The sequence below is a fragment of the Monodelphis domestica genome, chromosome 4 (assembly GCF_027887165.1).
Source record: "Monodelphis domestica isolate mMonDom1 chromosome 4, mMonDom1.pri, whole genome shotgun sequence".
Classification (NCBI taxonomy): domain Eukaryota; kingdom Metazoa; phylum Chordata; class Mammalia; order Didelphimorphia; family Didelphidae; genus Monodelphis; species Monodelphis domestica.
Genome location: NC_077230.1, coordinates 379,431,156 through 379,453,412, shown reverse-complemented (window position 1 = coordinate 379,453,412; position 22,257 = coordinate 379,431,156). Strand labels below are relative to the sequence as shown.

General features: G+C 41.1%; 1 protein-coding gene across 1 annotated transcript in view; it reads left to right on the top strand.

The window, feature by feature from the left end:
• Nucleotides 1-22,257, top strand: part of ARID1A (AT-rich interaction domain 1A) — a 93,504-nt gene that overhangs the window by 46,322 nt on the left and 24,925 nt on the right. Inside the window, exon 4 of the mRNA XM_007491373.3 lies at nucleotides 468-584. Coding sequence (XP_007491435.2) covers nucleotides 468-584 — 117 coding nt within the window. The remainder of the gene's footprint in view (nucleotides 1-467; nucleotides 585-22,257) is intronic.

The following is a 22,257-nucleotide window of genomic DNA, read 5'->3' as shown; positions in this document are numbered from 1 at the left end:
CCTTTAGAGCCTGTGATAAGTTCTTTTGAGCACTCTTCGTGTGGCAAAAACCTCACCCTCTGAGGATAGATTTGATTTTTGTTTTCTTTCTTCCCCCCCTCCCCTCTCCCCTTCTTCTCTCCTTCAAATTTTTATTCAACTAAAAATCAGTCTTACTCATAGCCACCCTTCCTAGATTTCTAGACTATGACATTTTGGCCCCAAAGAATCATTTCTAGATTTAATAAATAGATAATGAGAATCAACAATGCCATGAGAAGGAATCTTGTGCCTATAGTTCATATTTTTGCTTTGAAAGGCACAGATTTCTTTGCCTTGTTTGATGCCATCTGTGGTATTTAAGCATCCCTGTGCCTCTTCAGGTGAGAGAACTGTCAATTCATGCTCATCTGCCCCTTCGCCGTGAGAATATTTCAGGTTGATCTAAATCATTTCAAAGTTTCAGATCCTATTTCTTTATATTTCAGGAATTATCTCAAGACTCATTTGGGTCTCAGGCATCCTCAGCCCCTTCAATGGCTTCCAGTAAAGGAGGGCAAGAAGATATGAACCTGAGTCTTCAATCAAGACCCTCTAGCTTGCCAGTGAGTAATCTCATGTGTAACGAGAGGTGTGGGGAGAAACAGGTCTCTTGAAGGGATTCCAGGAGGAAAGTGGAAATATTCTTTTTTTCTGGGATCAGAAATCAGGAGTATGTGAACTTCTGTGGTGATGGTGACTTTCGGTTAAGTGAATGAATGAAGAATTGCCTTCCTTGAGAGCTTAGGTGAGATTGATGCGTTTGTGTGCATATGTATTTGCATACATGTATTCACATGTACTTTCTAGTCCTGCCCAGGTACTTGATTTTGTGATGCTATTGGAAGTGTTTATTTGTTCTTGGTCCTTGCTCTGGGACCACAGTGACAGACATGGGAGACACAGATTCAAGTAATGATCGGTTAGAAATAGATAGGCCTTTTCCCATTTATCATTTTCTTTCCTGGTTTAGAAAAGTTAGTTTTCTTGCCCTCATCGATTGGGATCTTAGCCTTCAGCTAAGGGGTGAGATCAAGTTTTATCCAGAATTCATTGTCATTTTGAGCACAAATGTATGTAAAAAGGCTCTCTGTTTGCCCAAGTTATATGCCTGATTAAAATAAGGTACTGTGTACACAGTTGGTACTTAATTCATGCTTGCCTAGCAAATATAATGACTATTTATAATGACAATCTCTTCAAGAGACAGTCTTATGAACCTCAAAACTTAAATTAAGTAGGATCTTTGGATCCTAGATCTATCATTTTGCATGGGAAGATGAAGAGATGTCATTTGGCAAGTGGATAATGAATCTAAATTATAATAGTCCACATCAAACCACATATCATTCTTTTTCCTTCAAGAAATATCTTTTTCCTCCCATTCCCCAGCTTTATACATGTGTGGTAGTATAGGAATGTTGAGTGATTCTTTGGTTCAGGACCCTGCAAGTAACTTCAGTAACTTGGATGTCCATTTCTAGATTCTATCCTTCGTAACCCTTCTCAGTTTTCTCATTCCTTTAGTCTTTCTTGCTTCTCTGGTACCTATAGTATGAAGGTGAAGGAATACTCTCTAGCTCAGGGGTTCTTAACCAAGAGTTCATGAATTTTGTTTAATTTTTTTATAAATGTATTTCAAGATAATTGTGTTCCTCTGTAATTTTTGTATATATGTGTGTACTTGTTTTATTATATGTATGCGCATATATATGCATTTAAATTATTATTCTGAGGAGGTTTTCATAGGCTTTACCACACTGCTTAAGGTACCTGTGACACATACAGTTATGGGATTCTTTTTCTTAGCCAGGAGGCTTTTTTTCAATGTAGAGTTTCATTTGTGAGACTGGCTGCTACTAATAAAGTCTACAGCCAGGCTAAGGAAAAATTCTTTAGGATACTTTGAAAATAGGAGCCTAGAACAGTATAATATATTCACTTGCCCCTTTCAGATGTCACTAGAATTAGTTTGTAGTTGTCTTTTAAAAGTCCTTATGGCTGGTGACTTGTGATATATTATTTATTTTCATCTCAAGTAACTCTGACACACCTTAAGAACATATTCCATCTTTTCAAAGTTTGTTTTTCCCTATGTTTTAGCAGTCCTTACTAACCCTTTCTGAATGTTCCTCCATAGTATCTTGGACATTGTAGATGCTCAAACAATGTTAGATTTTGGAAATTGAAATAATCTGTTTTTATTCCCTAAAGTGTAATGATGTGGTTCCATTGGTAGCAGCTTTGGTAGGTATCTGACTAAGGCAAAGATCCTATCAGAGATACTCACCCTTGAAAAGCATAAGAATCTAGATGTGAATGGCCTAGCCTTTGTTTTCATATCTTATTTACTTATCTCATTGACACATGATGAAAACAGTAGTAAAATTTTTCTGACCATTCTTTATTTTTGTTAGATTGAACTCTCTGGACTACTTATCGAGGTGATATCTTGTTGTAGGATTAGGGCCCTATGCTATGGATCAATTAGGGAACCTGAATCTAGGCTGACTACTTGCCAGCAGTCTTAGATCCTCCATCTCCTCTGTAAGATAAGGGATTTGTAAACCACTGTTCCAGATGCACATTGGACTAAATAGCCTAGGAGTCTATATCCTTGTAACTGTAGAAAAACTGCTAAGGTCTCATCCAGCTCTAAAATCTTTATGATTTTCTAAAGTGAATGGCTAAGAGAAGTAAAATAGAGTTGTCATACATTGGGGAATTGGTTCTCAATTGCAAATTCTATTTTACTTCAAGTTTCAAAATTCTATTCAGATATGCAGCTAAGAGTGTTTCCCAAATAAATGACCTCCATGTTTGCTTGAGATTTTTTTTAGCATTATTTGAAAAAGTCTCTTCTCAATTACTTTGGTATAGTAGAAATGGTTTTCTGAAGGGCTAGTGGCTGGTTGGAAAACTAACTTTACACACACAAAAAAGTAGAAAGACTTAACTGGCCTCAGAAATTATAACAGAATAATCTTATGCTAAGGCAGAAAATTCCTTTTTATGATTGACTTCTTTGAAGACTGAGGGTTTCTAATAGCAAAGTGGTTGGTCATTTCTGTCCAGTTAATCTGTCTCAATCCTTTTCTTTATCCTTGCTGAACTTTACAGGAATGTGTGTCTAAACTGATTTAGTCCAAAATGTGCGTGACCAAGCTCTCATTATTTTAGCTGGATCCACAGGTCTTAACAAGGTGGAGGTTTTTTGTTAATAGAGGAACTCAAAACTTAATACTTTCTTTAAATTGTTGCAGTTCTTTCCCTTTCAGAGTTCCAGGCCTTTTTTAATATTTCATCTTAAAATTAAACTGCTTCAGTGCCTCTATAGAGAGGACCTCAGTACCAAAACAACATCTGTTGAGATGGGTTTTAGGCTCCTGGTAAAAAGTGACCTAAAAATAAATTCAATGGTGTTTTAAAAGCTCTTTAGCTAAACTTTTAAAGAGGCAAAATACATTTTGTAGATTATATGTATTTCTAAGAAATACTATGCTTGGGCAATTTTAAAATTTGTTAACTCGGTTTGATTTATGATATGGTCTCACACCTTGAGTATTGTGGATATTAGAAGAATTTTTGTATGATTTTGCCCAGCCAGTACCTGAATAATATTTCTTTCCTCTTTCCCTCAATTAGAAATAGCAACAAAAACTTCATGTATTAAAGGAATTATTTGGACTGACCCATTAGGTTACTGCTTGTCAAGTAATTAAGAGTTTTACTACCAAAATAGTAATTACCTATCTAACTTTTAGGATAACTTAGTTGAATTATTGACCTGATAAAATTTTTCTGAATAGAACAAGCCTCCAAACCAATTTTAGATAGAGTTGCATTTCGTTTTCTACTTGGCAGTGACCCCAGGAACAAGGGATTGATTAGTGGTCAGTCATTTACTTTACAAAGATACTATTTCACTTTGTTCTTCCTTGTAAATTGATATGGAATTTGTATGTCTTTGTTGGACAGGCTAGGGAAATGTTAGCTCTTTGAGTAAGGTTTTTACTTTGAAGGATTTTTGCCTAAAGAACTGGCATTCAGTATTCATTCAGCAAACATTTAAGTGTCTGCTATGTGCCTAGCATTGAAGAATGAATATACATAGATGAACAAGTTAAAATCCTTTACCTCAAGGTTCAGAAAACTTAGACCAGGTATATAAGAACACTGGTGACTCAGGATTCCTAAGGTTTTTGAGCTCTGGTGTTTAGAAGAAGAATGATGCATCTGACAGAAATGGGGAAACTGATTTAAGGGAAAGACACATTTAGTTTGGGTCTTGTATAGTTTGAAATGCCAGCAGAATTGTAAACTTTAGACCTTGCCTGGTACTATAGAGAAAATATAGTTGTCTTCTGTAGATGAGAAGATAGGTTCAGACACAATGTAAATTGCCTAAGGTCACCCAGTAGTAAATAGCAGAGCTATCCTCTCACCCTGACTTCCACATTCATTGTATTTCCACCATGCCATGCTGCACCAAAATGAAAATGTAAAGCATGTAGTTATAGGTTTGGGGCTTCTTTAGAATGGGAGAATATTTGGCCCCAAAATTTAGTAGGAGATATCTAGGAATGTGTCTGACTCTGTGCTTATGACTTGGATAGCAGCATAGCTGTCATGCTTTTCACATTTACAGATGACAGAAAGCTGCTAAGATTAGCTAACAGGTTGGATGTCAGGGTCAAGTTCCAAAAGAGACCTAAACAGGCTAGACTTTTGGGCCAAGTCTAATAAGGTAAAATTTAACAGGGCACTGAACTTGAAGCCAAAAAAGACCTGAATTCAAATTTATCTAATGCTTACTATCTAGAACCATGGGCAAGCTTCTCTGAGCTTCAGTTTCCTCATCTGTAAATGGAGATAATGATTATTGTAGAAATTATTTCAAAGGGTTGTTGGGGAAGATCAAGTGAACTAATGTTGGTAAAAAAGTTTGGGCAGCTGTAAAATGTTCCATAAATGTCAGCTATTATTACTAATAAGGACAAATAGAAAGTCTTATATTTTCAGTTGACCAACAGAACAGGTACAAAATAGGGGAGGCATGGCTATCTGTATATATACTTTGTCTGAAAGAGATCTAGGAATTTTAATAGATGGCAAATTCAGTATGAGTCACCAGTGTGAAATGGCAGACACAAAAGCTAATGCAATGTCAGCTTGAGGTGGGTAACTTCTAGGGCTAGGAGGTAGTCCAAATGTAGACTATTACCATAATCAGATTATATCCTAGAGAATAGTATTTCATTCTGGACACCATATTTAAGAAGGACATTGATTGGTTGGAGATTACCCAAAAGAGGGCAGCCAGGATAATATAAGGCCTTGATATCATACTATATTAAGGTCAGTTGAAAGGACTTGTGGGTATTTAGCTTAGAGAAGAAAAGACTGGGGGCTGGGCATTGATGAGGTTGCTCTGAAGTATTTGAATGGCTGTTATGTAGAAGAAAGATTACCTTGTGCTTTTGCCCCAGACAGAAGCCAGGACTCTAGGAACAATGAGGGAGAAGGGGTAGATCTAGGCTTCTTATTTGGAGTGGGTTTCTTCTCACTGGAGGTCTTGAAGAAGCTGGATGCTATTTTGTTGGGTAAGTTATAAAAGGGATTTTGGCTCAGGTAAGAGTTGAACTAGATAACCTCTCAGGTGCCTTCCAACTCTGATATTTCCTGATCAGGGATGCAGATATTTTGAGGCCTCTACCTAAATGTGATGGTTGAATTGAGAATGGGTTAAGTGTTTAGTTAGAGAAGAGAATGAGAGGGCAAGGGTGGAGCCTTGCGAATTCACTGGGTATTGTAGAAGAAAGGCCCAGAGATAGCAAAGGTGGATCATCCTTCTCAGTTGTAGGAGGGTACTGTGTGTGAATAGATAGTTTGATGGCCAACAATAACAAATTCTTTATCTTATCATGGAGTAGGAGTTGAAGATGGATGATTGGATTTGACCAGAAGCAGATCATTGGGGAGTCTATAAAGTGGTAGAAATAGAAGCTTGATTATAAAAAAGGGCAATGAAGAAAATGAGGGGTGAAGTGAAATTAATAGTTGTTAAATCACTTTTATAAGAAGATTGATGGTGAGAGAATGATCACTGTGGGGCACTTAAGGTCAACCAAAAGTTTGTAGGGTTTCTCCCATCCCCAGGTAAGGGGTTTCCAACAAGGCAAATATTGAAAGTGCCAAAGAGGGAGAGGATGCTATGGAACACACAGCTCACCGGAAGCTGGGAACCCAAGGATACAGGTGTGTGGTTGGTTTTAAAGGAGGGAAGAGGTCATCAAAGACAGTCATTTGAAGGGATTAGTGTTGGAGGGAGATCAACTTGTCCTGGTCCCCATCTCCTCAGTGTAAAAGGTAGGGATTACCTGCTGAAAGGTGACATGGGAGGGAAGTGGGATTGAAGTTTTATATTCCTTTTACTCTGGGTGCTCCAGCATTTGAGCCTCCTACTAAGGAGATAGCCCTAGATTTCAGTTAATGCCATATTATGAGCTCTCAGGTTTTCACTTCCATGGTGTTCTCAGATCTAGGGAGCTTGTGTTACAGTGATCTGGAGAAGGACACATAAGAGACCGAGGTTCTTCTGTACATATCCAAGGTAGGGAAATGGGCCAGACCAGGATATGATATCCACACTCTAAATTTTGTACAGGCAAAAAATGAGAAAAACAGAACTTTACTAAAGGAAGTCCTTTAGATAATCCCAAACTTAAGATTTACTCATAGTTTCCATTTCTTTCAAACCTATAGAATCAACCAGAAATTGTCTTTCCAGCCTCCTAAAGTAGAGGCTCAAATGAACAAAGAAAAGGACACCTGGAAGAGAGAGTGACAGCAGCCCAGGAAAGGGTTCTAAATGGGCATGGGTTTAGAGCCAGTAGGACCTTGGAGTTTATTTGCTCTAACTTCCTCTTTTTACAGGTGAGGAAACTGAAACTCTGGGGGAAGGGGAACCTTGAACAAGTGCCCCAGGTGGTTGTGTCACATCCGAGCTTTCCTCTGCTTGCATATCCAAGGCCTCTTCCATTTTATTAGACCAATATTTAACAATCCAGGCTTAAATGACTGAGAATTAGGTTGACTTTTCCCTTTACCCTCTAGTCCTCTTTAGCTTTGTTGTTGTTTTTTTTATCTTAGTATATGCCCACTATTTTACACAGGGTCAGCCTTTAATAAATGCTGGTTAAATGAATGAATTTATCAGATTAGAGTTTGGATCTGTCCAAAACAACCTTTACCCCTCACCATTCTTCTGTAGAGGTTTGGGCAAATGCTTCTAGTAATGTCATTATTGTCCTGTTAGGGACCTGGAACCCCAATATTAATGGGTGATCCATTTAGTGAAATTTACATTAGCCTTGTTTAAGTGGTGGGGGGTGGGGTTGGATGTTTGAGGGGTTGCAGGGGTGCAGCATTGAAGAGATCCAACTATAAGAGTAAGAGGAAACAGAAGCCTGATGTGATGGATCTGGTGCTGGCCTTGGACCCAGGAACACTTAGACTCATATTCTGCCTCTTACTCTGCTTCTGGAAAGTCTGGGATTGTGCATGATGGCCTCCACAAGCCCTTCCACCTCTAAACCTGGAATTCTATGACCCAATTTCAAACCCTTGATAAACTTTTCAATTATGACCTTAGGCAAGTCAGTTTCTCAACTCTACATTTCATTTTTTCCATCTATAAAGTAGGGTTGATCATAAGCAAGATAATGTATATTTGAAATACTTTGAAAATGTGAGAGTATTTTTATACAGTAGCTTCTTATAGCAACTTCACTGTTTTCCTGTTGGGGGGCACCAGTAATCTCTTATCAGAAATGTTTCTGAGATACTTGATTTTTGCTGCAAATTAAAGATTTTTGCAGATTGGTGATTTGCTCACTATTTGCTGTAGGGATGGGGGGGTATTAAATATAAAAAGAAGATAAACTTTCTAAAGGCCAATGGATTTTAGTATTCGGTGTTCTCTAGAAGTTTTCAGAGATGAGGAGAACCTGGGGCTGTTGTTATTCCTGTCTTTTGTTCTGTGTCTCCAGAAGGGATAATTGCTGATAGAATCAGGACAAAAATTGAGGGTCTCCATCTCCTTATCTTTCTGTCCCTCCCTCCATGTTTGTCTTTCCCTTTCTCTTTTCTCTTTTGTTTCTGCAGCTCTTGTTTTTTGTTTGTTTTTAAATTTTGAATCTGGTCTGTGAGGTTAGCTTCACTCTGCAATACCTCAGGGATCTTACACAGCAGACTCCCCAGATTGTAACCTGGTTTCTTTTAGGTTTCACTGTGCAGTACACTGAACTTCCCCTTAAATTTGGACCCAGGCAATATTCATTGGTCCTTGGAAAAGAGCTTCCTCCCTAACCCGCTAGATCAGCCAGTGGTCCCTACCAGGAACATTCTAGACTTTGGATTTGCCCTGAGCCAGGTCAGCTAGTAAGGCAATAGTGGTTGGTCATTAAACATTTACTAAGTACCTACTGTGTGCAGACCCTGTGCCAGGCGCTGGGGACACAGAGAAGGGCCAAAGGTGGCATGATGCAGCTTGCTTTCACTTGCCTTCTTGCTTTCTGGTACTTGGGTTTGTACTTGCAGCAGATTATTGTCTGCTTGTTCCAGGGCTCGTTTCCTGTTTCTATTCTAGTCACCAGTGGCTCAGCTCAGCTTCCTGCCTGGATGTGTCTCTCAGATTCCTCTCACTGAAATCTTTTGTTTTATTAGCAACAATCTCAGTTTGAAAAGTGCCTGAGATCACTGCTGTATGCGCTCCTTTGAGGTGAGCTAGCCCAAGATGGGGCCATAGGTGTCCTGGATGAGGAAGTTATCTGGTTTGGGCCTTCTTTTATTGTTTGCCCCCCAGCCCCTTACAAGGTCAGTGGGTGGTTCTTTGTTTAATCCGGAAATTGGTGTAGGGAAGACAGTGGTGAACTTGTAGAAAGACAAACGTGCTTTCTTCACAATGCATTAGCTTAGGATTGGTATGGCCTGTCCCAGGTCTACTGGACAATACTGTGCCCTCTGGACTCACCTTTTTGCTACTGGAGCCTGCTAGAATGACCAGCTTAGAAGGGACCTTGTTTGGAAGAGACCTTAAATGTAGCCTGATCCAAAGGGGGCCTTAGAGGTCCTCAAATCCAACCCTTTTATTTTTCAGATAAGGAACCTGGGGCTCCAAGAAGTGAGGTTTGTTGTTCTTTCTCCTAAAGCCTTCCCTAGACCCAAGGGCCACCTGAGTTATGCTGATTTTTGTATTAGAAAGGCAGTGCTTCCCTTCATAGCAGTGCAGCCTGCTGATGGAAAACACTGGGTGCGGAGAACATGTGCTGACTCGACCTTCCTGCCTGTGAGCATTTCTCCCCAAATGGAGCCAAGAACAGAGAAGGGAGAAATTGAGAGTGTGGACATGAGCAACTATGTTTATTTGAATGTCCAAGGCCTCCCTTCCTCAGCTCTGCAAAAGGAATATACTTGGTCAGCCTTGTCCCTTTTTAGAAGAAAAGATGATTAGGGGACAAAATGATCTCTTTCCTGAGTTCTTTGTCCCTATGCCTCTCAGAAACAGCAGATGGGCCTGCTCCAAGGAGCCACATTGGGATCTCCAGGAATTCTAGGTATACTTGCTGTTCTTAGACCAACTCCCCCAAGAGAATGCAGGGATCAATGAGTGATTAATTTTTTTATTATTATATTTAATCAGGCCTTTATTCTAGAAGGAAGAAACTTCTTAAAGAGGCTGTTGAGTTTCCTAAAATAGTGATAAACTATTTATAGTAATTGAGTATTCTAGCAACCTTTGACCTTAGGGGCTGGCAATCCCGGCAGGTTTTTCAATATGTGGAATAGGCTATGTTGCCATGGTAATGTTGAGGGGCCTCCCCCCACCCCCATCTCCTCTTCCCCCTTTGATGTTCTCTTTCTTAAAACACTGACAGAGTTCTTCAGTGGAGCACAGGTTCCAGCTTCACCTATTGACATATTCCAAAATAGCAACAGAATCTAGGATGCCAGAACTAAGGATATGCTGCCAAAATGATGTCTTGAAACTGATACCCTTGGGGCAGGATAGGTGTGGCTCAGTGGATTGAGAGCTAGATCCAGAGATGAGGAGTGGTCCCAGGTTCAAATGTGGCCTCAGACTCTTAACTAGCTGTGTGACCCTGGGCAAGTCACTTAACTCCCATTGCTTAGTCCTTACTATTCTTCTGTCTTGGAACCAATACATAATATTGATTCTAAGATGGAAGGTAAAGGTTTTTCCAAAAGACAGAAAGAAAAAGAAATTGATACCACTTGTTGGATGGACTCAATCCCATCTAATAGGGAATAGGGAAATACTTTTCCTTTTATATAGGAATGCTACCATAGGAAAAGAACCAATAGTTCCCTGTCCCTCTCCAAATTGAAGTAAGCTACTCTCCTTTTAAGCCTGGTATACCAGTGTCTGATACTGAAACAAAAATTTTAGGGTTGTTTCTCTTCCTAGTGATTTCTAAAGGAAAAAATGTTCCCCTGACTTGCTTTTGGAATAACATGTCATTGGTTATGGTACCCCAACAAGGAGTGTTCTGGTTCTGTTTTCCCACTCCTCCCAATGTTGTGACCAAGCCTAGAATAAGGAATTCTTCTCTGCCCACTTCCCCTTCCTCCTTCACTCATTTTCAATTCCCCCCCCTCTGGAATGTTGTGATGTCATAGTTGTCTGAGATGATGCAAATACTCCTAGAGACTGAACTGAGCACTAAGTTCCCCTATCTTCCTCCCCTCCCTTCCCAAGAAAACCAAGAGGAGGTCATGTCATACAGATGGTGAGAAAATGTGGCCTGGGGCTTGGAAATGAGAGTCAGGAGGGAGCTGTACCCCCAAAGTCAACCCCAATATAGTAAAATTGTTCCCTACTAGGAAATGAATGCTGCTAGTGTGGGAAGAGAAGGGGATTTCCACCCCCCTTTCCTTCTCCCTTCTAAACTAATTCCCAACTCAAAACATATCCATTAGTAAGGAGAGGAAGGGACAGAGTCAGCCTCCTTAGAGAGCACATAGGCCTTTTTCCTCACCCATGAACACTGTCATGGCCTTGAGGTGGAAAGTCCTGCCTACAATTCCCTCCAGGCCCCAACCGGTTGTTTTGTTCTGTCATAGCCCCCACAAGCCTTCAGCAGTGCTTATCATCACTGCTAATTGTGCGGCCATTCTTTTAATTTTCCTTTCTTGCAAGACTTCACCTAGGGCCCATGCTTGTACTGTGGGATGAAGGGTTCAAGTATGATCCCAGTTGAACCTCTCTAGAGGTCACCTTGCCCCAGATCTAGCCCAAACTAGAACTACCATTGAGCTACCTTTACCACCTAAGCATGATCTGAGTGCTATAAAGTACCCTAAGGACAGTCAGGTGGAGCCAAAGTCTGTCTCCAGGATATGGGCATGAATAGCACCTACTGTGTTCCAGGAACTGTGCTGATCTTCACAATGACCCTGGGGGGGTGGGGGGGGTGGGGATGCAATCTTTATATTCATTTTACCGAGAGGTTAACTGGGACAACAGAGAGGGCAAAGGACTTGCCTAGGGTTACCCAGCTCGTAGACACCTGAGATTAGATCTAAATTTTCAGGCCAGGTGCTCTCTGGCCATTGCTCCCCACTCCAGCTATAATAGTAACACTATCTCCCTAAGGCCCCTACCATACATGCTTCAGTTTTTCAGTTTTCTACTCATTTCTCCTCCTTCTGGGCCCATGCTCTGGCTTGCCTCCATGTTGCCAGGGGATTGTCTAGAGCCATTGGATTAACGGAAGTTGGTGACCTCTGAGCTGGGACATTCAACCTAGTCTTCAGAGGGGCAATGGCAAAGTCCCCTACCTTGACATAATCAACCCTGCTCTGCTCCATCAGTATTTGCTGTGCTGAAACCACTCACTCCAGCCCAGCCCTGACCCATTTTATTGCATAGAGATTTAAGACTGTTTTTGACAGGATCACCCCTGGAGGGTGCTGTCTGTTTGGGGCCAAGATGTGGCTTTCTGACTTAGTGAGGAAATTGTTCCTGGCAAACAGTGGGGAAACCTTAAGGTAGAGTAGAAAGAAAGTGTGTCCTCAAGGAGGAGCTGCTATGGGAAGATGACCTAGTGTGGATGGAATACAATGTAGGGGGTGGGCCTGGAGGGAGCAAACAGGAGCCCTTTCCCCTAGGAGTCACATAAAGCTAACCAAGCATGCCTGGGCCTAGGGGTTTTTCCACTCAACTGCCCTCTTGGCAGCCATGTCCAGCTCTATCTCCTCCTCCCTGGGTTGCAGCTGATGCCTAGAATTTCTCTTTGCAGAGTAGGGGGAGAATACTTACTTGCTGTCCATTGCCAACTGCATGATTGTGTTTGGTGTTGGTGTTTTATTGGTTTGGGGAGGGGGAAGGAGGGGAGATGTGGAACAGAGGCACTATATGTGATTAAAGCTCCTGCTGAGCAGATCTGTGGGAGCAGAATATCGACCTAGGAAAAATCAATGGCTGCTGCTGCAGCCAAGCTGACTGTTTGCAGGAATGTAGTCAACCCCGAGGCTTCTTTTTCCCTTTCTTCCATCTCTAGCCTGCCCCAGCCTTCATCCAAAAGACCAGACCCACCTCAGAAGATTTGCAGAGGTAGATGAGAACAGCAGGTTCTTGTATTTTTGCCATTAAATTGAAATTCCTCCTGTGATGTGGAGCTCCGCCTCCCAACAGCCTCCTTTCCAAACCGCTCCTTCCCTGCACTGCAGTTAGAACCAATGGCTTCCACCAGTGAGTCTAAAACCTATCGGGGAAAGATGAGCTCTTCAGCCTTAAACAGGAGCCCTTATTTCCATGGGGTTGCAAATATCCAGGACCCAGTGGTTGTAATTGCCCAAGTTGGTAGGATTGGAGAGTGTTAACACATCAGGGAGAGGAAAGGAGGGAGGTCAAAATTAGCTGATCATGGTGGTAAGATTGAATTAAAGTAGTTGTCAATTCAGTGGGGGTGTTTTATAACTTTTAATAGACCTGAGACAGAGGAGACTTGGCAGGGGTAACTATACCTGGAAGAGAAAGTATTCCTTTGCAAAATCTCTGAATTTTCTTTTGGTTTTAATCTCATTATTTCCCCTGACCCTCAAAAGCTTTAATTTTCAAATCTGTAGCTATTCTTACAGTACTTCTTCAAGAAGTCAGCTCCACACCCACAAAAATGCTCCTGGGCTGAGATATTGGTTGTCCTAATTGTATTTGGAGAGAGCTGTGCTGCTCATGGCTTCTATTGTTGTCCCTTGGCTGGGCAGCACAAGCCTGGGGAGTCGGAAGGCCTGACTCTTGCCTCTACTTCATTTTCTTGAGTAGGGCAAAAGCAGGTCTGCATGGGAAGAGGTTGAAGTTAAGCTACCCTTACCCCACAAAAGAAGATGCAATCCAGGAGCAGATGTTTGCTAATTGCCCTGCCACCTTGATAATGAAATTACATTGGATTCAGTATTTGCCCGCTCAGTACTAAGCTTGCTAAAGACCTAGGAGTTTAAAATCTAGCCAGACAAACTGGGAGTGTTATTCTTTATTAAAACAAAACAAAAAGTCATACTAGCTCCATACCAGCAGTGTATCCTCAGGCCTACTGTACCTTAATCACACTGGCCAAGGTGGATCTTTGAAAGGAATTGAGAATGAGAGTACAGGGGCAATTTGACAAAAAGGAGAAGCTAAGCTGTGTAGGAAGACCAAGACAGTGTGTGTGTGGAGAGGGGAGTTGTCAAGGGTCTGAGAAAGAAAGCAGTACACGGGGTCTGTTCTGGGGTGAAACTTTGTGGTCCCAGTTCCTCAGGGAAGCTTTGGAGTGGATCTGGACCATTAGGAAGAGGGGGTCCTCAGAACAGATGAGTATTACTGATACCCCTCAGGGCTTTAAAGAGGAGCAGCTGCTTAGTTTAATGCCTTTGTGACCTCAGACTGGTCACTTATCCTCTCTAGACCTAATTTGCCACAGCTAATACTAATAGCAAGTATTTATATAGTACCTACTGTGTGCCAGGCACAGTGCCTAGGTGCTTTACAATTATTATCTCATTTGATCTTCACAGCAGCCCAGGAGGTAGGTACTATTATCATCCCCATTTTATAGTTGAGGAAATTCATGCAGACAGGTGACTTACCTACACGTACATAGCTAGGAAGTGTCAGATTTGAACTCAGGTTTTCCTGACTATGCCTGGTGTTTTTACTCACTGTATCACCAGCTCCCTCATCTGTAAAATGAGGAGGTTGAGCTAAAGTTCCTTTCGATTTCCAAGTTCTGTGGTTAGTTCCTTGCAATCATGTGAAGGGAAGGAAATATATGTGGTAGTGAAGAGAGGAGAAACAAGAACACTCCATTCTCTGCCCAATCTCTGAGCCCATCTGGTTCTATACACTAGTATCAAAGACATTATTAGACATAGACTAAATCTGAAAAATGGGAACATTTTTTTCCTATGACCTGATAGTTTTGGAGTAGCTTGATCTTCAAACTCAATTTTCTGTTGTGATTTTCAAAAATAAATCCTTCATTCTTATCAGAGTTAATGATCTTTTTGAATGGTTCTCTTGCTTCTGGGAGGCTATTGCTCTCTTCTGTCTGTAGCTGCCATCCAGGGCTCAGATCTAAGCCCAAATTGGGAGAGGGAAGGGCCCTCTCCAGTTCAGAGAGAGAAAAGATACTTCCTTTGTTCTTTGACTTTCTATCCATCCATTCTTTCTCAGATTTGCAGAAAATGGGATTTCAGTGAATGTCAGTTTTCCCTAATCAGTCAATAAAAACTGATGACCTGGAGCTTTTAGAGCTTCTTGAAGCCTTCCTCCCTTCACTTCCCTTTTATGTTCTCAAAGGATTCTAGGGACAAGACTCAAACCTCAATCCTTCATCAAATCATCAGGAGTTGCCAGGAAGTATGATTCCCCTTAGCCTACACACAAATATCCTTTTACAAAATAAAAGAGGGCATTTAATGAGAGTCTTGTCCTGTACCATTTCTCGGATACAACTGAGGTTACTGGAAAGTTTTTAAGGGATAGGGATTAGGAGACAGTTGTTCATTGAGACTCTTCTCTTAAAAATTGCTTCCTTTCCCAGACAATACATATAATCCAAGGGGGTTGATAATGCTAGTGACCAGGGTTTGGCCCCAAACCAACATATGGTGCCAGCTATCTTCTCAGCACCCTTTAAGCTTGCTAACCTAGTACCATCACCAGGAATGAGAGGAGGCCAATCTTCTGGATTGGCAGTGTCCCTGGAATTACAGCTGAGACTATAGGATTGGTTTCTAGGGCATGAATAGTGACTGATTAAAGGTTGGAATAAACCACCCACCACTTGGAACAATAGTACAATGACAAAAGCTCTTTGAGTCCTTTCCAGTCTGGAGTGTGATCAAACTACCCTTGGAAAGAAAGGCTTTGAACCCCAATTGCCCTAGGGCAGGAGGAGGAAACCTATTGATAACTGACACTTATCTGTAATGTATTTTACCTATATATTCTCATACTCCTCACAACCATCTTTGGAGGGAGGTAGATACTACAGCTTTTATTAATTTCACTTTACAGAATGAAGAAACTGAGACTTCCAGAAACTTAAGTAACCCTGGAAGTGGGGGAGATGTCATGGAAGTTTTGGGAGATAGAATTCCAGCATCCCAACTAGTTTTCATCTGTTTCATCTTAGGTTGTCATGTTTCTCCAGCACCAATATCTCGGTGCGCGTGCGTGCATGCGTATGTGCGTGCGCACGTGCGCATTTCTAAAGAAGATTTTTATGAACACCTCTGTGGTCTGCCAAATGCGAACTATTTGATGTAAATATTTACTCCTGCAGTTTAATTAATTTCAGCTAAACCATATCAAACCCCAGTCTCATGATGTGGAAATACTTGAAGGTTAACTAGCATCAGCTGGCATTAGTAGGGATAACAATGAATTTGGAGTCCAAGGATCCCTTAGATAATGTGGGCTCACAGTTTGAGTCATTGTAAAGAGTGCTCCCAGGAATAAAATAATGGGCTTCAAAAGGACACATGCAGAGGAAAACAGAAGCAAACACCATCTTCCTTAACATGGAGCTAACTTAGTTTAAACTCATTTTTTCTTAGCCCAAAGAGCCTACTAGTCTCTGCATCCTATCCCCTCTGTTTAATGTTGGTTAAATCTCTTGTCTTCTTTCCTAAACCTTCTTTTCAGGGGTCCCATTTCCCAACCACTCTCTGTGTTTTCTCCATGTTCTCAGTGTAGAAATTACTGCCTACTCAGGTTCTCCATTTTGGGGGCTAGAATGAAAGAGAATTTGGCAGATTTCTTTTACACCTGTGATCAAGTTGGAATGTATTTTGAGAGTCTTGCTTACTCTCAGGTGCTAGGCTGTTGGTGGGCTACTTGTTTGACTTGCAGAGAGAGAACACAGAGGAGTTGATGCACGCCTTCCAACAGTTTGTGTGGCAACACATGGAAGAATTCAGGAAGTTAATGAATTGAAGCAAAAATACTTCATACCTGAAAGGATTAGAGAATGTCAAGGGGTGGTAGAGTTGGAGCTGTAATGAAAGTTTTGTTTCTAGAGACTTGGGTTGAAGCCCTGAATTTTTCCTTTAGCTTCATCTTTAGGCCTCAGGGGTTCAGAAAGATATATCAATGTCCTCTACTGTGTCAAGTCTGCAAAGAAGAGGTTTTCTCTACCCTCTAAACATGGAGTCTTTTGCATCATCTTGTCTTGAAAACCAATTCGTCTAGCTCGTGCCAGAACTTGTAGCCCCTCCCTATTTGAAGTATGGGCTGTGTGATTTCAGGCATGGTTTTGTTGTGGTGTTAAGAGAAGGTGTTAGCTCCTGAGTAGTCCCTGCTTGTCAGTAAAGACTGACAAACCCACGCTGGCATTTACTGGGGCCAGGCAACCAATCACAGCTGGAACTGTTATCGTCTCGGAGTCCCTGTGGGCTTCCTCTATCAGGTCACATCCCAAAATAACACTGGGCAGTATTTCAAGTGAAGAAATGAAGGCTTTGGGGCTGCAGCCAGCCTGGAGTGTGAGATTCTGTGTGAAATAGTTGGACTTGCTCCAGCACTTTTGATCTGCATGGCAGATGAGCAATAAAATGCATAAAACACATTGGAAACACATGAGGAAATTCTTCTGGCCCTACCATTTCCTTGGGGCTGGCAGGGTGCTCAGCCAGCTGACCTTCACCTGTCTCAGCTGCAGGATCAGCCTGCCTCAGGATAGAAGAGGAAATTCCCATTTGCTCTTGGGGGTTTTGTGTTTGTTGTTGTTATTGGGGTAGGGTTTTTTTTCCTTCCCCCCCCCCCCCCCCTCTCCCCCTTAGAGACTGACTACCCTTCTTCTAGGATCTTTCAGAAGGGTCTGTTAGGGATTTGAGAACTGGTCATTCCAGAGGTAGCTAAGCTGGGAAAAGAACAGGAATTTAGGTTTGACTTGATACTTCCTTCTCTGTGTCTGTCTACTCTACTGAGAGGACTGTGAAGAACTGAATTGGTTGGGCACCTTTGGGCCTGACTCAACATCGAGACATCTGCCTTTTGTGCAACAAGAGACCTGAAAAACTGGCTTTCTGTAGAGTAGAAAGCACAGGTGTGTCCTGTTAATAAGAAGACTCTGAGTTTGGAGTGGTGCCTGCTCATGCTGGGAGAGGGGTATCTTGCTTCCTTGTGTGATTGCAGGGGAGGGGGGGGGAGAGAACACATACATGAGTTGGCAGTGCTCCTGAGGTGTCAGTAAAGGAGCTACTGTTACCTCAAGAGTTTTAACATCAGTAAATAGTGATTGTCCAACCTCTCCTTTTTGCAGGTAGGCAAATTGAGACCCAGAGAGGTTCTACCTTGCAGAGCTCTCACACAGCTTGTTAATGACCGAGCTGTGACCAGAATCCAGGTCTCCTGAGAAGTCTCCACAGTGTTGTGAAATGAGCAGTGGGTTTGGGATTGGGAGGCATTGGTTAGAATGCTAGGACTCTGCTACCTTAGGCCAGTCACTGAGTTAGTGTGGGCCTTTCCTCTTCCTTTCCCCATACTAGAAATTGATGAGGTTGTACTAGAAGTTCATTCAGATCCATGGCAGCACTTTAGAAGGCCTGTGATCTATTCTACCATTTCTTGTATCCCCTACTACCTTTATGGTGTGCCAGATAGTCTCTAAGGTATCTTCTAATCTTTTTTTTTTTTAATCATCCTCAAATGATTTTTTTTATCATTTTACAAAAGTGGTCAACCACCTATACAGTTGGCCTCCAACTAGGTAAATCAGAGAAGTGAGATGATTTACTCTTTGATCTTATTTGAGCTATTCTTCTCCACTCAGATGTCCTGGCCCAACTGTGGCCTGCTGGTGACAATGTTTTACATTTCTTTAACACATCCTCCAAGGAGCTCAGGATGCTTTACAAACCTGACAGGCATATTTGTATCATCCCCTTGAAGAAAGTAGACATTTTGACAGCCGAAAATGCCCTGGAGATTCTAAGATTTCAACCCCAGATGCATAAGTGCTCATGCTGTTCTGAGACTGGGGGTGATAGGGGTGGGGTGTTAGTGGATTTCTTCAGGTATCTCAGAGCCTTAAGAAAAACATAATTTGTGCACATTTAGTTCCAAGGCCTAGGAAAAGCGGGGAACGCCTGGTTATTGTTCCTCAACAGAGCTCCCAAGATCAGAGTGTGAAGAATTATAGCCTTTCCTGAGTTGAAATTCAACCCTTAATAACTGATTTTGGGGTCTAAATCCATCTCATGGTACTCAACTCCAGCCCCAAGTCTCCATTTTTTTAATAAGAATAGCAGAGGACTAGTTAATGAATGTGATGAAATACTCGTTGTGCTATAAGAAATAAAAAGCAAGATGCTTTCAGAAAAGCCTGGGAAGACTTATATGAATATGATGTTGAAAAATGAAATGATTAGAACTAGGAGTTCACAGTAACAGGAATATTGTACCAAAACAAACTCTGGATGATTTATATATTCTCAACAATACAATAATCTAAAGCAGTTCTGAAGGACTTATGATGAAAAATGCTGTTCATCTCCAGAGAAAGAACTGATGGAGTCTGAATTGCAGATTGAAGCATACTTTTTTACCTTATTTTTTTTCTCTTTTTGGGGGGCTATGCTCTTTTTGGCAACAGGGCTAATATGGAAATATGTTTTACATGATTGCACATATATAATCTATATAAAAGTATTTGCCTTCTCAAAGAAGAGGAAAGAAAAGGAGGAAATTTAGAACTAAAAAATTGTTTTTAAAAATGTTAAAAAATTGTTTTTACATGTAATTGAGAAAAAAATAAAATAACATTCTTTTAAAAAAAGAATAGCAGAGGAGACTACCAAATGATTTGCTTAAAAAAAAAGTAAATTATACTTGAAGCACTTCCAGTTCTACTTGTTTAGTAACCTTTTCAAAAAAAGAAAATGATAGCCAACCTCTAAGATGTATTTTATATACATTATCTATTTTGAGCCCCATAACAGTCCTATGTAGAAATGAAGAAATGGAGTCTGAGATTAAGTGACTAGGCCCAGGGTCAAACAGCTAGTAAATGGCCAGCATAACTTTGAGCTTAGTGTTTCTAGTTTCTAATTCAGTGATTTGCTTCCTTCTCTAAATCCATCTTTTTTAATGTTAATCTAGAAATTTGCCATGAATGAAGAGTCAAACTCACTAATCTATAATTTGTAGACTACATTTCCTTCTCATTTATGAAAATCAGGAATATATTTGCCTTCCATCTGAAATAGGTGACTGGAACTCACCAATGATAGTCCCTTACCATCTCCTTATTTGGGGGCTATTAATTTCTATTAGCTTTTGACAGAGAAAACAATATCAATTAGCATTAATCACCTCTTTATATATCCTAGCTACTTGGGTTGGTCTCTTCCTCCCCGACATACTAGATCTATAATTCCAGTCAATATTAGGGTCTCCCATGGCTGCTAGGTGGCACCGTGGATAGAGTGCTGGGTTTGGAGTCAGAAAGATTCATCTTCCTGAATTCAAATCTAGTCTCAGATACTTAATAGCTGTGTGACCCTGAGCAGGCTGTTTAATTCCATTTTCCTCAGTTTCCTCCTCTATAAAATAAACTAGAAAAGAGAATGGCAAACTGTAACAGTGTCTTTGCCATGAAAACCTCATAAGTCGAGAAGAGTTGGGTATGACTTATAAAAGATTGAATAACCACTAAAGGAGGAACTTCCTCAGATTGACATATGATCTGAAAACTAGTCTAATGTACAAAATAGAGACATCTGGAAGGTGCTAGTATGTGAGGAGATCATTTGTGTAAAAGGTGGTGCTAGACATGTATAATTTACATCAAATAACTGTCTCAGGAGAGAGGAAGAGAATTTGGAACTCAATTTTTTGGAAAATGAATGTTGAAAATTGTTTTTACATATAACTTGGAAAAAATAAAATGCTACTAAGGTGAAAAAAATACATACTTCTATGGAGAAGAGGGACAAGACAGAAAAAGAAGGTGGTGTTAGAGCAGAGCTTTGAAGCAAAGATGGGGGTAACCGAGGGAGTACCTTCTGGGCATGGTAGATACCACAAAGGACCAGAATGGGAGGAATATTGTATCTAAGAAACAGAAAGAAGGCCAGTTTGGCTGCTTATTAGTAAAGTGCAAGAATTCAATCAACATACACTGGTTTATTAATACTTACTGTGTGCTAAGCACAGAGATGGTGGTAAGGATCCAGAGTAAAAACAAACATCTTTGCTCTCAAGGAATGTGCATTCTGATGAAGGAATACCGGGAGTTTACAAAATACAGAGTAAATAGAAAGAAGACATTGGCAAGAGGCTAGATTCAGAAAAGGCCTTTTGCCCAAGATGGGGTTTAAACTGAGTCTAAAAGGAGCCATAGATTTTTAGAAACAGAGGTGAGGAGGGGGAGCATTCTGGGCATGGGGGATAACCAGTGTAAGGACTTGAAAGCAAGAGATAAAGAGTGTTGCATGGGATGAACAGCAAGTATGACTCTGTGGTTGTGTAGATGAGTAATGTGTGAGGAGACTAGAAAGATAGGAAGAGGGCGATTGTGGAAAAACCAAAGGAGCAAAGGGAATGGGGAGAAAGGAGAGGGTAATATGGTTACAGCAAAACATTTGAAAAATTACTTGAGTAGATATGTGGAGGACAGTTTCTATGGAGGAGAGGCCAGAGTAGCAATTAGTAGGTCATTGCAGTAGTCTAGGCAAGAGGGGACAGCTGGGTGGCTCAGTAGATTGAAGCCTAGAGATGGGAGGCCCTAGGTTCAAATGTGGTCTCAGACACTGAGTTTTTAAAAAGAAGCTTTTGGCAACTGATTCCATTATAGGAGGGTTCCTATCAGTAAGTCGGTAAGCATTTATTAAGTACCTGCCCATGTCAGGTGCTTAATTTAAGTGCTGGGGATACAAAAAGAGGCAGAAAGCCCCTGCACTCAAGGAGCTCCCAATCTCTTGGAAAAGACAACAAGTATACAAATGTGTACCAAAAGGTTACTGGGGGGCGGGGGGGACAATTGCCAGAGGGAAAGCACCAGAATTAATGTAGCATAGAAGACAGGGTTTTAGTTGATACTTGAAGAAGCCAGTCTGTGGAGATGTGAAAGAGAAACATTCAGGGCATGAGGAACATCCAGACAATACCCAGAGTCCAAGGATGGAACAGCTGTTGTTCCTGGAACAGCCTGGGGGACCAATGCTGTTGGTTTGAAAAGCATGTGGTAGAGAGTCAAGCCTAAAGAGGTGGGGGAGGGAACTAGATTAGATTAGATTAGATTAGATTAGATTAGATTAGAACCGTTGTATTTTGTGAACTAGGCTTTATTGAATGAGAGAATGCTGTGGTTGGACCTGCACTTTAGGAAAAAGATTTTGGTTGGAGTAGGGACTTCTAGCAGGGAGACCGACTAGCCTCCAAGCATGAGGTGATAGCAACAGAGTCATGGCAGTATCAGAGGAGAGAAGGGGGGCTATTGGAGAGATATTGCAAAGTTGAAATGAACTAGCTTTGGCAACAGCTTGAATAGGGGGGAAGTAAGAGTGAGGAATTCAGTATGTCACGTAGGTTTTGAGCCTGAGGAACTGGGAGGGCGGGACAATATGGTACCCTTGAAAGCAATAGGGAAATTTAGAAATGTAAAAATTAATATTATATCTTAATAATAAATAATATATTTTAGGAGGTTTATTAAATGATCGTTAGGA